The sequence below is a fragment of the Pollicipes pollicipes genome, unplaced genomic scaffold (genome assembly GCF_011947565.3).
Source record: "Pollicipes pollicipes isolate AB1234 unplaced genomic scaffold, Ppol_2.1 Scaffold_5724;HRSCAF=6776_pilon_pilon_pilon, whole genome shotgun sequence".
NCBI lineage: Eukaryota > Metazoa > Arthropoda > Thecostraca > Pollicipedomorpha > Pollicipedidae > Pollicipes > Pollicipes pollicipes.
The window spans coordinates 30,758,597-30,771,268 of NW_023596746.1; the positions used below are offsets into that span (position 1 = coordinate 30,758,597).

A 12,672-nucleotide genomic window follows, 5' to 3' on the forward strand; every position below is an offset into this window, starting at 1 on the left:
GCACATGAGGGATCATGACTTCCCTCAGTGGTTCCTGAACAAAACAAAGTGATCCTCGGGAGTTCCGGCAATTGTCGTTCATCAACGAACCACCCAGTCGTGGCTTGTAGGCGTAGCACTCTTATGCACCGGAGCCGAATAAAATGCAATACAAGATGTACCTGAGCTTGTTATGCAGCGCCCAGTCTGGAAAACGCGCGACTGAGCTCCTAGCGCTAAACCAGTGATCTGTCGCTCGAAGAAATGAGCCCGGTAGGTGTTGACTCTACCCGTTCTTCGATGCCTCAAGAGCTTTTTCGGCTGGACTTTATAATGACGCCCTTAAGCACCGCCCGTCGTAGCGACGCCTTCCGACACAGCGAACAGCATCGCAGCCCATCCCAGACAATCCGCCGGTTCGATGCCACCCTCCACCCGCACCCGTCCGGACAATTTTCCGAGCCACTTCGCCGCACACGCTCTCCCTGATCCCTGCGCCCAATCCCGACTCAGCCCGACCCAAATAAAACCCGACGTGTTCGTTGGCCAACTCGCTCTGCGCCCAGCATCCTGACGGCTCGAGAGGGCATTGGGGCCGGCGGCCGGACCCAGCGGGCCGTCCCGCAGTGGAGCGGGCGTCGCACCGAGCCCCGAGCGCCGGGTCGCCGCGTGCCCTCCAAGGTCCGGCGGCGGCGCGCCGGCCAGCCGGCTCCTCGCGGAGAAAGTGGCTGCACGGCCCGCGGGCTGCACTCAAGGTCCGGCCGCGGCGCGGCGCCACTGTCGCCACCGACGCCTCCCGTGATGGAGCGGCCTCCCCCGAGACCCGGGACACTCTTGGAGTAGGAAGCCCCCACCAGATGACGGGGGGGGGGGGGGGCGCCGCCCGTGATCGCGGCCCGTTAGCCGCCGGCGCCGACACCGGTTTCCCAGCTCGGGCCCGGCGTGGCGGCGGGGTGAGACCACAGCACGGCCTCATGTGCACCTCCTTCCGCCGACCGGCTCTCTAAGGTCGCCGGGCCTCGCCAGCCTCCCGAGCGGGCTGCACGCCGCGGAAATGACTTCGCAGGCTTTCCGCGCGGCACGGGCACGCCGCCGGCGCCGCCGCTACGCCGGGACGGCGCTCGCGACGCGCGTGGCTCGGCGCGGCGCTCCCCAGACGCGCACAAACACCTGGCGCCGCGTTCAGGGATTCGAGGGGAGCGGGTCGCGAGGGTCCGATCATCGCCTGTCAATCAGTCCAACCATGGGGGACCGAGCGCTGTCCGCCTAGGCGGCGTCAACGACCCACTTAGCGGACCACGATTAGGGAGGGGGCTATTTGGTGCTTCGGCTCGGTTGCCAGGCGCGGCTGGTGAGCCTTGCGACTTGGCCGGAGGTGCCACGATGGGACTGCGGGAGCGCCGTGGTGGTGTCGGAACGCAATGTAGCGCCATTCCAGACCGCCGAGCCCGTCACGCCGCTGGCAAAGGCGCCAGCTGCCCCAGGTCTCTTGTGGTTTCTGCGTCTGTTCAGATTTATGCACTGTTCCGGAACTGGACGCTTGTGCGTGTGAACACTTTCACTGACGAAGCAATCGTTTCAGAGCTGGTGGAATCAAATAGGCGACGTGACGGATTTGTAAATTGAGCAAGTGTGCACTGGTTTTGCTCCTTGAAGTGAGACCACGAGGTTGGAAAGCATCTGAGATACCCTGGCCTCTTTTAGAAAGGCAAACACAGCGCGTCTCTGCGTGGTTCGTATTGCGCATGCGCGCTGATTATTGGCCTTCTGAGGTCGTTGGAAGGTAATTGCTGAGGACTATCCGAGCAGTATGTCATTAGTTAGAATCATACATCATATCCGCCATGCGTGCCACGAAAAGCACGCATTCCGAACGAATCGGATTGTAAATTACACATATGCCAATCGCATCAGCCCGTGTCCAGCATGATTAAAACGTTATCGATATCCTGCCAGGTCATTTACTGGAGAGGAACGTCGCAGAAAATACCGAGACGGCAGAAGGAGGAAGGTACACACGATTACAAAATGCACGTGGTGAATTAACGTCGCAGAACGATCCTTCCTATGCCGTTGTGCGTAGCGATCGAGGCTATCTTTGCAGCATTTGGAACAACGAGGTCATATCACAGAACATGAAGAACGGGTTGCCATAAAGGCAGAACGGATTAGTTGCTCGGAGTATTTGGAACGGTGCAACATGGCGGGCAAGCTTCATGACACGAGATTCATATTGCTGCTGGCGTTCTAACCTAATGGCGGTCTAACGTGCCGGCGCATTTAAGGTCGTCAAGTGGCGATGCATAAAAACGCCTGCCGAGATATCATCGGACCGACGACCGTTGTGAAACAGTACAAGCTCGTTTCTGTTACGTTGTACGCAATGCGAGGTCTGGAGCCGATATCAGAGATAATGGGATCGGGGACATGGCGACACAGCCGGCCGCCGCGCCCGGGGCAATGTCACCAACTGTCCACTCCGCCCGGGGCAATGTCACCAACTGTCCACTCCGCCCGGGGCAATGTCACCCACTGTCCACTCCGCCCGGGGCAATGTCACCAACTGCCCACTCCGCCCGGGGCAATGTCACCAACTGCCCACTCCGCCCGGGGCAATGTCACCCACCGTCCACTCCGCCCGGGGCAATGTCACCAACTGCCCACTCCGCCCGGGGCAATGTCACCAACTGCCCACTCCGCCCGGGGCAATGTCACCAACTGCTCAGGACAGCCGGCTGCGGACGCCGGGAATGCTTGCTGCCGCCGAGAGCGGGCTGGTCCCGCTTACGAGCAAGGCCGGCGGGTGCCATATCACGCTATCAATGCGTGGCAATCGTAATACGAGGGCTCATGTCTCCCGGATGCCACGGCGGCTGGGAAAGGTTCGGTCGGAGGAGACGTGCGTTTCTGCCGGGGTTTGGATCTTGTTTGTGTAACTCGTGATTTCGTAGCGGTATGCCATGGCTGCGCCGTAACCGACGGTCTAGCCAGAGTCACCATAGTAATCCGATTTGTGTAACAGTTACAAATACCGTGACTTTAGGGCTGCCAGGATTTCTCGCTCGCGAAAAATGGCAGCATAGCTGAGCGGCTGGGACTGGTCCCTCGACGAGTGTCGCCACTCTCACAGGGGGATTGAAGTCAATCGTGCAGAGCAATACCGGACTGCGATAGGACTTACGCACCGATTCGGGCCAAGCCGTCCGGGCACGGCGTTAGGGCAGGGATTGCGTCCAACAATGATCTGAGACCGGCACCGGTAAGCCCGACCCAAGGCTGGCGTCGTTCGGGCGTGACCTGGTCCACCAGCCGGTGCCACCGAGACCGAGGCTACCGAGGTCCGGGTCCGGCCACCGGGGGGCTCTCCTCCCACGAGCGGCTCTCCCCCAGCCGGCCAGCGTCGCGGCGCCTCGCGCTAAAGTGGGCCGCGACCGCCGCGGCCGCTCTAAAACAGAGCGCCGCCTGTCGTGACCTCCCGAGCCGCGATTCACTTTCGCCGGTCGGTCGGCGGTACCGGCGCGGTTCCGGCGAGGCTCTCCGCCCCGACTGGCATGCCTCGCCCGCCGGACTGGCCGCCAGCTCTCGCTGGCTTAGCTCGTGTGATGCTGTAAACCGAACCAGACAGGTGTGTTAGCTGACAGAGGCGGGCGATTAATGCAGTTTTTGGTGTCTGAATTAAATGAAGGTCTTGACCAACCCGTTAACTCGGTTGCCCGAGGCGGCGGTTATTTGGGTTTTTCATTAGGATGTGCAAACTAACCTTGTGTTTCGTTAACACGAAACGCTAAACAAGTCAAGCCATGTCTTCAGACGCATGCTAATCACCTCAGTTCCAGACCGCTCCGAGATGCACGAAAAAGCCTTTGTGATTTATTCATGCCGTGGAGCGTCTGTGACTCTGAAATACAGTGCCGCTCTCCTGATGGTAATGACTCGGTGAGCGTCGCAGGGCCGCCAGGTTTTCCCGTGTCTGTGGCGGCGCGACAGCCCCGCTTACACGGTCTCCGCTGGGTGCGCCACTGGCCCGCACGCGACGATATCGCCGCACGACAGCTTCCCGTGGCGCCGCAACAGCGGCCGAGCGATCGGCCCAACAGCGGCCGCGCGATTACCACAACAGCGACCAGGAGATCAGCCCAACAGCGGCAGGGCGATCGACACAACAGCGGTCAAGAGATCAGCCCAACAGCGACCAAGCGATCGGTCCAACAGCGTCCGAGCGATCGGCCCAACGGCGGCCGAGCGATCGGTCCAACAGCGGCCAAGCGATCGCCACAACAGCGGCCAAGCGATCGGCCCAACAGCGGCTGAGCGATCGCTACAGCAGCGGTCAAGCGATTGGCACAACAGCGGCCGAGCGATCCGCACAACAGCGGCTGAGAAATCGGCCCAGCATGCCATAGATTCCCAACGGGGACCAGGGGAGCGGCGCTAAGTGGGTGGCACAGCGTCTTATGACGCCAACAGCAGCGGCTGATGACCACACAACCCTGGCGGGTCTTGCCCTCCGTGGGCCGCATTCCGACTGTGAAGACCAAGCAGACCACTGGCGACGAGAATGTCATGCATGACGGCCCGACAGCTGCCGGAGCCTGCCCTCATCGGCCGGCACCGCTGCGACGCCCTCTGGCGGGGACCAGTGCCGAGTCGCGCGTCTCTCCTCGCGTCGGATCCGCAGACCAGCACCGAGTCCAAAGGCGGCTCATTATGACCGGGCCGGATATCGGAGGCGATCTGGCCGCCGCGGTCATTAGACGCCAAAGACTCCGCATAGGGCAATATGCCTGGCAGAGATAAACACTCGTCTCGGCGGCGGCTGTTGTCGGCGATACTTTAGAGCTCACGACCAAGGCTACGACGAATAACAGAGCTACGCAACGCTTGTAGCTCCCAGGACGGCAGCGGCTGAAGCGGCGAGGATTGTTGAACTGAAGCCTCGGTGAAAGATCGAGCACACCATCCGCCGGGAACTGAAGATGCAGATGCCAGCGAGCCGCAGGGGGCCGACACCCCAGCCTCGACCGTCCCTCCCTCATGTCACACCCGCACTGGTCTTCCATCACGCCGATTGTTGTCCTAAACCGATCGCCTGGCTTCACCGGTCGCTCACGACTCAATAACAAGAGCCGTGCCTGGCCGACGGCGACTGCGGCAGCGACGCGCGCCGAGCGTCTCGCATTGTGTACTTCCCCTCCTGTCGCCCCGCAGGGGGATCTCGCGGTGCGCACCTCCCCTCCTGCCGCCTCGTAGGCCGATCTCGCCGTGCGTACCTCCCCTCCTGCCGCCCCGCAGGAAGATCTCACCGTGCGTACCTCCCCTCCTGCCGCCCCGTAGTCCGATCTCGCCGTGCGTACCTCCCGTCTTGCCGCCCAGTAGGGCGACCTCACGATGCGTACCTCCCCTCCTGCCGCCCCGCAGGAAGATCTCGCCGTGCGTACCTCCTCTCCTGCCGCCCCGCAGGAAGATCTCACCGTGCGTACCTCCCGTCTTGCCGCCCAGTAGGGCGACCTCACGATGCGTACCTCCCCTCCTGCCGCCCCGCAGGAAGATCTCACCGTGCGTACCTCCCCTCCTGCCGCCCCGTAGGTCGATCTCAGACCGCAGCGTGTTTGGCGCTAAGTGGTCACGCAGATCCGATCGGAGGCTAATCGCCGTGCGCGCCGCTTTCATCTGCAGCCAGCGCCAAAACAATGGCCAATCACGACACTGGTTATCAATGAAATATGGGGTCTTAAGTGCTTGTTTTCGCCCCGCTAATATTTTTCTTTTCGCCTCCATGCTGTCATGGGTTTCGGTGCGTTTCCTGTCGCTGTTGTATTTGGCTGATGGTAAAGAGCTCTCGAGGCTTTTTTAGTTCATATGAGAGTTGGATATGCAGGTTGAGACCGCTAGAACAGAAGTTTGTTAGGACTCCGTCGCATTCTCAACCTCGACAGTATCACCATTGCGCCTGGCAGATTGGTTGAGTTACGTTCTATGGTCCTAAAGGCTTACGCACGAGAACCCTTGCTATTTTGTTCATGGCATTACCAATGTAGGTCACGAACTGAAATGTATGTCACGACATTCTCTTCATGACCTTCGAACTTTCGACGCGGAGATCATTCATCTTAATCATTCGAGATGGTGAACATCTTTTTTTGTCGCCACTGGAGGACGAAATCGTAGCAAACGATGTTCTTAGTGCTGCATTATCCATGAACTATTACGCAGTGTGTGCATCCTTGTGTGGATCGCCAAACCGAGGTTTAAATGAAGTACATCCATCGGAGGGAACGGCATCAAAGTACCCCGGCTTCCCGCACCGCTCGAAAGCCCGTATGTCCGAACTTAATGCGTCGGGATTCCCATGCGCTAAGCTGCGAGTCGGCAGTTGTGGCAGAATCCCGAAAATCCCGTAACTTCCTGCCTTCCCTTCAGCCTGATATATCTGCAATGGTCTGTCGGAACCGCAAGAACTCCAAACAATCAACCAAGCACGATGCATATATTGCTCTGGGTCGTATCGCTCTATTTAGCACAAAGGTAGTCGTAAGCAAGCTTGCTGAAAGGCGCGACCGCGCTTTTCCTGCACCCGCAGTCCAAGCCCGGCTCCGAGAGGGCAGAGGTCCTACCAAAAGTCGTGACAGGCTAGTGCCAATACAAGGACATAACGCAATGCCTCTATTTAGTAGACGAGATTTTGATAATGACACCATCTCTTTCTGATCGTCTCAGCCCTGAGCCGCACCCTCGGCCGACCCAATCGAGCGTGATTCGGTCGGAAGAGAGACCACGCTCGAATTAGCCGGAGTTCCGAGCAGTCACCGGAATTAATGGGTGGCATTCCAATCGTGGCGCGGTCCAGAGTCGTCAAACGCCAGAGCCAGCCATTCCAGCCATTTGTCGACCTGGCCTGCGCTATTTGTTTTCGGCGGCGACCGTCGGCCCTGTTTCCCAATAGCGTAATGGCCGTCTGCCGAGGCGCGTGGAAGGTCGACGAGTGCTGCCAGATCTCAGACCGAGGAGCGGCGAGAGCGCTGCCATATCTGGGCCGCGCCACGCTGCCACCGATCTTTGTTTCTCTTGACTTTCGGGTGCAGGAAATCAGTAAGTCTTGGCCAGTTCAGCTTCCCCCGTCCATTGGTAAAAATGAATCGTACTGACCACAGGCACGACTTCTCTGTAGCGTACGGAGTCGTTCGCGCTAGGGCAACAGCAACCACGCATGACGTTCGTTAACAAGGACAAAACCAAGCTGGCGACAACGCGAGCGCGACGGAAGCAGATCCGAAGCCGCGATCCGTGCACCTAGCCATCAGTCGTCGATTTGTGGTTACGGTCACACTGGGCACGCCTCGAGCCAAGGCCGCTGACGCATCAGGGCGGCCCTCTTCCGCCTGCGAGCGCCGCGCGCCCGTGCCGGTTACCTCAAACCTTGCCGCGGGGCTCGCCGCTGAACCAATTCCGTCCGATGAACGTCACCGTCGCAGGCCCATCAGTCAGGCGAAAATTGACGCTCCGCCGCTTCACAGGCCTTGGCGTTTGCGATGCGGCGGGATGACGAGGGGATAACCGCCCGCGCGTCGGCGCAGCTCGCCCGGCCCACCAGCCTGAATGGTCGGCCGACCGTAACAACGTAATCGAAGACCGCCGTCCCGCCTGGAGCGTGTATGGTCGCACGCGGCGGGACGAGCGGCAGGCGGCGGGGGCCGAAGCTGAAGTTCGTGGGGGAGGACGTTTTGGCAAGCGCGGCGAGCAAGCCACGTACACCGACGGACACTGTCACCTGAGGAACAATAGCAGCGGCACAAAAAGAGCGCACGCGACGTGCCACTGAGGAATGCCGCGAGGAGTCCTAACGAAGATGTAAGGGGTGCCGTCAGACATCGGCGTCATGGGTCGTTGGAAGCAGCGCACAAAAACGGTGCGAGGCCCCCAAGCGCCACGGCCGCGATAGATTAGGGTCGTGGCTGGCACGCCGTCGGTTCGAACCCATGTCCTACTGCTCCTTTAAAATAACCGCAGCCGGTGCGAGAGACCGTCATTTTCACTGCCTGCTGATTTAGGTGCGCGGCTGTACACTTGGGTGGATAACTTATGGATATGGCTGGAAAGCGACCCCACCGCCGGCTTAATAAAAGTGCAAGATGATATTTATATTCTATATTTATATACATATATATGCATGTGTATATACATACATATATATATATATATGCATATTAAAATATAACTTATGAACAAACAGATAAAATAAACTAGTCATTTTACAGTATTAGCGTCAAATCGACCGCAGTAACTTCGTACGGCCTCCAGAACATTTCACATTGCACAGCCTAGCATACTGAGCAAAGCGTGGGACGTTGACTATTAGGAAATGGCCGCTATAGAGAAATATATTGTCAGTTCCGAAACAGATGCTTGATGTCCAACAAAAAAGGCTAATGCCATAAACTGTGGGTGCACCAGATACCGGGCAACGCATCCAGATATTCATCCGCGCTCCTCGAGGCGTCTGAGACCGCCGCTCTCCGCTCTCTCCAGCCAAGTGATCACCGCAACACTAAAGCACCGTTTAGGCACATTACTCCGCCACAAATCCACCGCCCACGGCGGCGCCTGCCGGCACCACGACGGTCGGCGGTGATTGGCCAGGCGTGTGCAGGCCCTGGTGATGTGGTGGCCCACACACACGCACACGCACACACGCGCGCAGCTGGAACTGGCACGTCCCCCGCCTCTTTACTACTGGGCGTCTCCGCGGCTGGGGCACGAGCGGGATGCGGGCTTTGCCTCGCGACTCCCAGGTGGCGGCGGCGGGCGGAAGAGCGCCTCCGATGTATGTACAGATGCATTCTGCAGACATTAGATGTACTTTTACCTGTCCACCGTCGTTGCTTTTGCGGCTGCACTAGATACTCAGTTTTGCCAACATTTATGCGATTAAAGGTGGAGCGTTTCGCTATAACTGAGGGTATTGCGTCTGTACATAGTGATGTGTGCGACCGTACCACATATATTAAGGCGACTTCAAAGCTTCTGCCCACCACGCGCCAGACCTCACGCCCGGCTGTAGCTGGCCCCCGCCGTCCCTCCCCCCCCCCCCCCCCCCCACCGTCCCCCGCCGTCCCCCGCCGTCGGCGCTCGGGTGCAGTCACACCGGCGCGATCCATCACCGGGGTTCAGTCACACCCGGCGTATCCGATCTGGCAAGCCGCAGCCGTTGTGCAACCGATGGCGGTCCGCGGGCGAGGGGACAGCGGGGGGGGGGGGAGGCACGCCCCCCCCCCCCCGGAAGTCGAGCTCGCTGCGGCGAGAGTGGCACTCGCATTGTGATGCACCAGCCGCCGACCACGGCCGAGCGCGTTTGCACACCGCACCTGGCGTACAGCCCGCAGCCGACACGCTGGCCATGAAGTGTCGGCTGTAAAGCAGCACATTGTAGCGGCGTTTTGGGACTCGCCTGAGCTCCGGCGTAACACCGAGACAACGCTAGACTCGAGCCATCCGCCGCCCCTGACGGTCGCCCCTCTGAAACCAATTTTGTGAATTTCTAAGGCACAATAGCTCTCCGCAATGGTGTGTTCATCAGCAAAACAAACTACCTAGGGGCGCTCTCCGGGGCTCACCAGCCTGCCCTGCATCCGAGCGGACCGCGAGTCGGCGGTGGCGGGTTCCCGACGGTGGCAGAGCGTCGCCCCTCGCCCGCCGGCGGCGACCGGGTGGGTGCGGTGCAGTTTCGACACAGCTGACGGGGAGGGGGGACGGGCGTGCGCCACGCGACTGCCACGGGGCGGCCGTGCCGTCAAAGCGCCTGCAGCGCTGCAAACTGGCTTGCAAAACGCGATGCCTGCCACCTGTCCGCGATCCGGTGAACACTTTCACCCGCGGACTCAACAGCTTAAGTGACAGTACCGGCGGCGGCGTAATGGCTAATGATCAAAAGGTTGCTGCAATCGTGTTATTAAACGTTGCTCTGGCGTTTGCGGGGATGACGAGCGGTAACGGCCGTGCCGAATGTGTAAGTCGTGACGGTGAATGATAACAAAGTGTGCTTCTTGGGAGGCGTCGGCTTTTTGATGCAAGAGGCTGGAATCACCACACCAATTGGGGCCAGCCGTGGCTATTCAATGGTGCTGGTGATAGTCGCCATGCTTCACATGGTGACAAATGGCGCACTTAGCTTATTTGGCAATATAGCCTGGTAGCCTTCGCCGGACCCGAGGGCTTCATGACCCCCTGCCTTCTGTCTGGGATTTTCAAGGACCAACTTTGGAACCACTTAATGCAGGATACTGAGACTGTGATCACCAGAGTTTTCGACATCATACACGTTACGTTAAAATGTGAGACCTTTCTGCGTTAGGACCGCTAATGATGCCGACTTGGTCACGGTCATGTCGGTCGAATTTCGCGTTTGACGTTCGGTAACCTTTGCTTGCATCGCAATTTGAAAACATACGTCAGCTGTCGACCGTCTGTGAGGTTGTTGCCAACTAAGGTATCTTTTTTTTTATTCGCCGTATCCCGTAGTGATTCGTTGCACTTTGGCACACTGAAAAACCACGAATTTCTACAGAGCGCAATCGGGTTAGGTTACCTAAGTGACTTGTATCTGAAGATATAAAGTATACTTGAGATGGCATGGTTGGATCCCGTACACACAAATTTAAAACCACGTGAGCTAAGCTTACAGGTAGTATGTTATACCCATGAGTGGGTGTAACAACGAGGGTAAGCTGAGAGGCATGTCCTTCCTCCTGATTTGTACAACATGGGGTTTTGTATTCTCCAATCTTGCCCGGAGAATGCATGCATGTCACATTTTCCTGTTTATGTCCCCCTAGATTTCAGTTTGACGCCCGTTGTGCTGATTCGTCCCCAAATCTCAGGAAATTAGCTACATCCATCTATTCGATGATAGTAAGGCACTGATGTGATTCGGTATGCCAAAGAAATAGCAGTGTCGTATTTCCCAAATAAGAATTTCCATGCCAGTGCTGCCACATATCACATTGTTTTGGTGACAGAAAAATAACCTAAAGTCAATTAGGGTAATGTTACACCATCGAGCTGACAATGCCGATGAAAGGCTGCTATTCAAAGTCACAAGTCTGGTGCAGATCCACGGGGTGGCCCGGCGCCACTTTTCTCCTGGCTCCGGCATGTTTAGCATTCGAGACAGCGGCGGGCGGCGTCCATGAGGCCCGCAATCGGCGAAGGTGGGACAAACACCCGTCCGCCGAGGCTGAGACACAAAGCACATTCGGCCAGCAGCGCGAAGGAAACCCTCCTCACTGCCAGCCGCCTGACACCCTGCGGACTGAATGGACGGTTCCGCAAAAACAACACAGCGCTACCGTCTGATAGAGCTCGTGTTCAGCCGTACGTGTTCGCCACGGATAAAACCCTCGCGTTTAGTCGGGGGAGCGGCAGCAATTGACCACAGGGTAGTTAAAACCGCTCACTGGGCACTGCACGAGCCAGTGCACACGTATGGGTTTAAACCTGTGCCGGGAAGGGAAAGTCGACCCAGCCCCACCGTCCCGTGTAACACGAGCACCTCGTGACTGCCCGCGTGTCAAGATTAGATCACCGTCATGCTAATGACTCGCTGGTGTGCGACTCACGCCCTCTGCCTGTAGTAAACGCCGATCTAGATCTGTTGACTTAGCCCGGAGCCACGGGGTGCGCGCCGCGCCCCGCTCCTCCGCCGAGCGCGCCTCCGCCACGCTCTGACACCTCGCCTTTACTCACCGATCGCCGACTCGCTGCTGCTGCAGGCCGTGCTTGGGCCGGGGCGACATAGGTCCCGTTCCGTTCCTTCAGCCTCGGGCCGTTTCGGCCGTTCCGCTGCGTGTTCTCTCGGCGGCCCGATCTCACAGCGGCACAGCACGGCTCACGGCACGACCTGCGCCGGCGGAGGACGACCGCGGCACCTGGAGCGGCGCGCGAGTGCGCCGCCGCCGCCGCCGCCGCCGGGCCGGTGACGTCACCCGGTGACGTCACCCCCGACCGAATCCGGCGCCGGTTGGCCGGCGCGCGGCGACGCCCCGCCCTGACCCCGGATGCGTCGCTGACCACCGCTGGACTGTCCAAGGTCAGGCGAGGACCCAGCCCTCCCCCACCCGACAGCATGCGGGACTTGGCGGCGGTGGTGAGTCAGCCGCTGCTCTGAGTGGCAGCGCTGCCCCCGGTGCCGCGGCGGCCAGCTGTCGTCACCAATCAAGCAATGGAGCATGGCTCAGCTCGCGGCACCATTCCTCTTCAATTCCATAGCGTCCTGAGGGTGGGTTCGACTGCGTGCCGCTTTCTCTTGATCGCAATAGTAGAGCCAGTTTTAGGGAATCCAAGTCGGACGTTTTCGAGAACTGAATAAGGTACACGCATGCATCCATTTTTATTCTTGATTCCGTAGTTTGAACCGAAGTTCCGCACTTCTCCACCCCTTATTTACGGTCTGACTCAAGAAGCACCGCCCATACTTTTTATTCCTATGTTCCACCTGACAGAATGCATTTTTCTTCAACCAGTCTCTTATGTGCCGCCGTTTTGCTCCCATGCATCAGCCTCTGTCTCAGGCAAACTGCCTGCAAGCCAAAAAATTACGCCGCCGTTCATATAGCAAAAAACGTATGGGTGACAAGATACTCAACGTTCCAATGTGCTTGGGTATCCTAAAGTGCCTAATCGAGATTGTATTACATAAGA

The 12,672-nt window shown here is 58.7% G+C and overlaps 1 protein-coding gene across 1 annotated transcript in view; it reads right to left on the minus strand.

The window, feature by feature from the left end:
* Nucleotides 1-11,898, minus strand: part of LOC119102625 (uncharacterized) — a 49,348-nt gene extending 37,450 nt beyond the window's left edge. Inside the window, exon 1 of the mRNA XM_037226073.1 lies at nt 11,719-11,898. Coding sequence (XP_037081968.1) covers nt 11,719-11,768 — 50 coding nt within the window. The 5' untranslated portion in view covers nt 11,769-11,898. The remainder of the gene's footprint in view (nt 1-11,718) is intronic.
* Nucleotides 11,899-12,672: the final 774 nt, after the last annotated feature.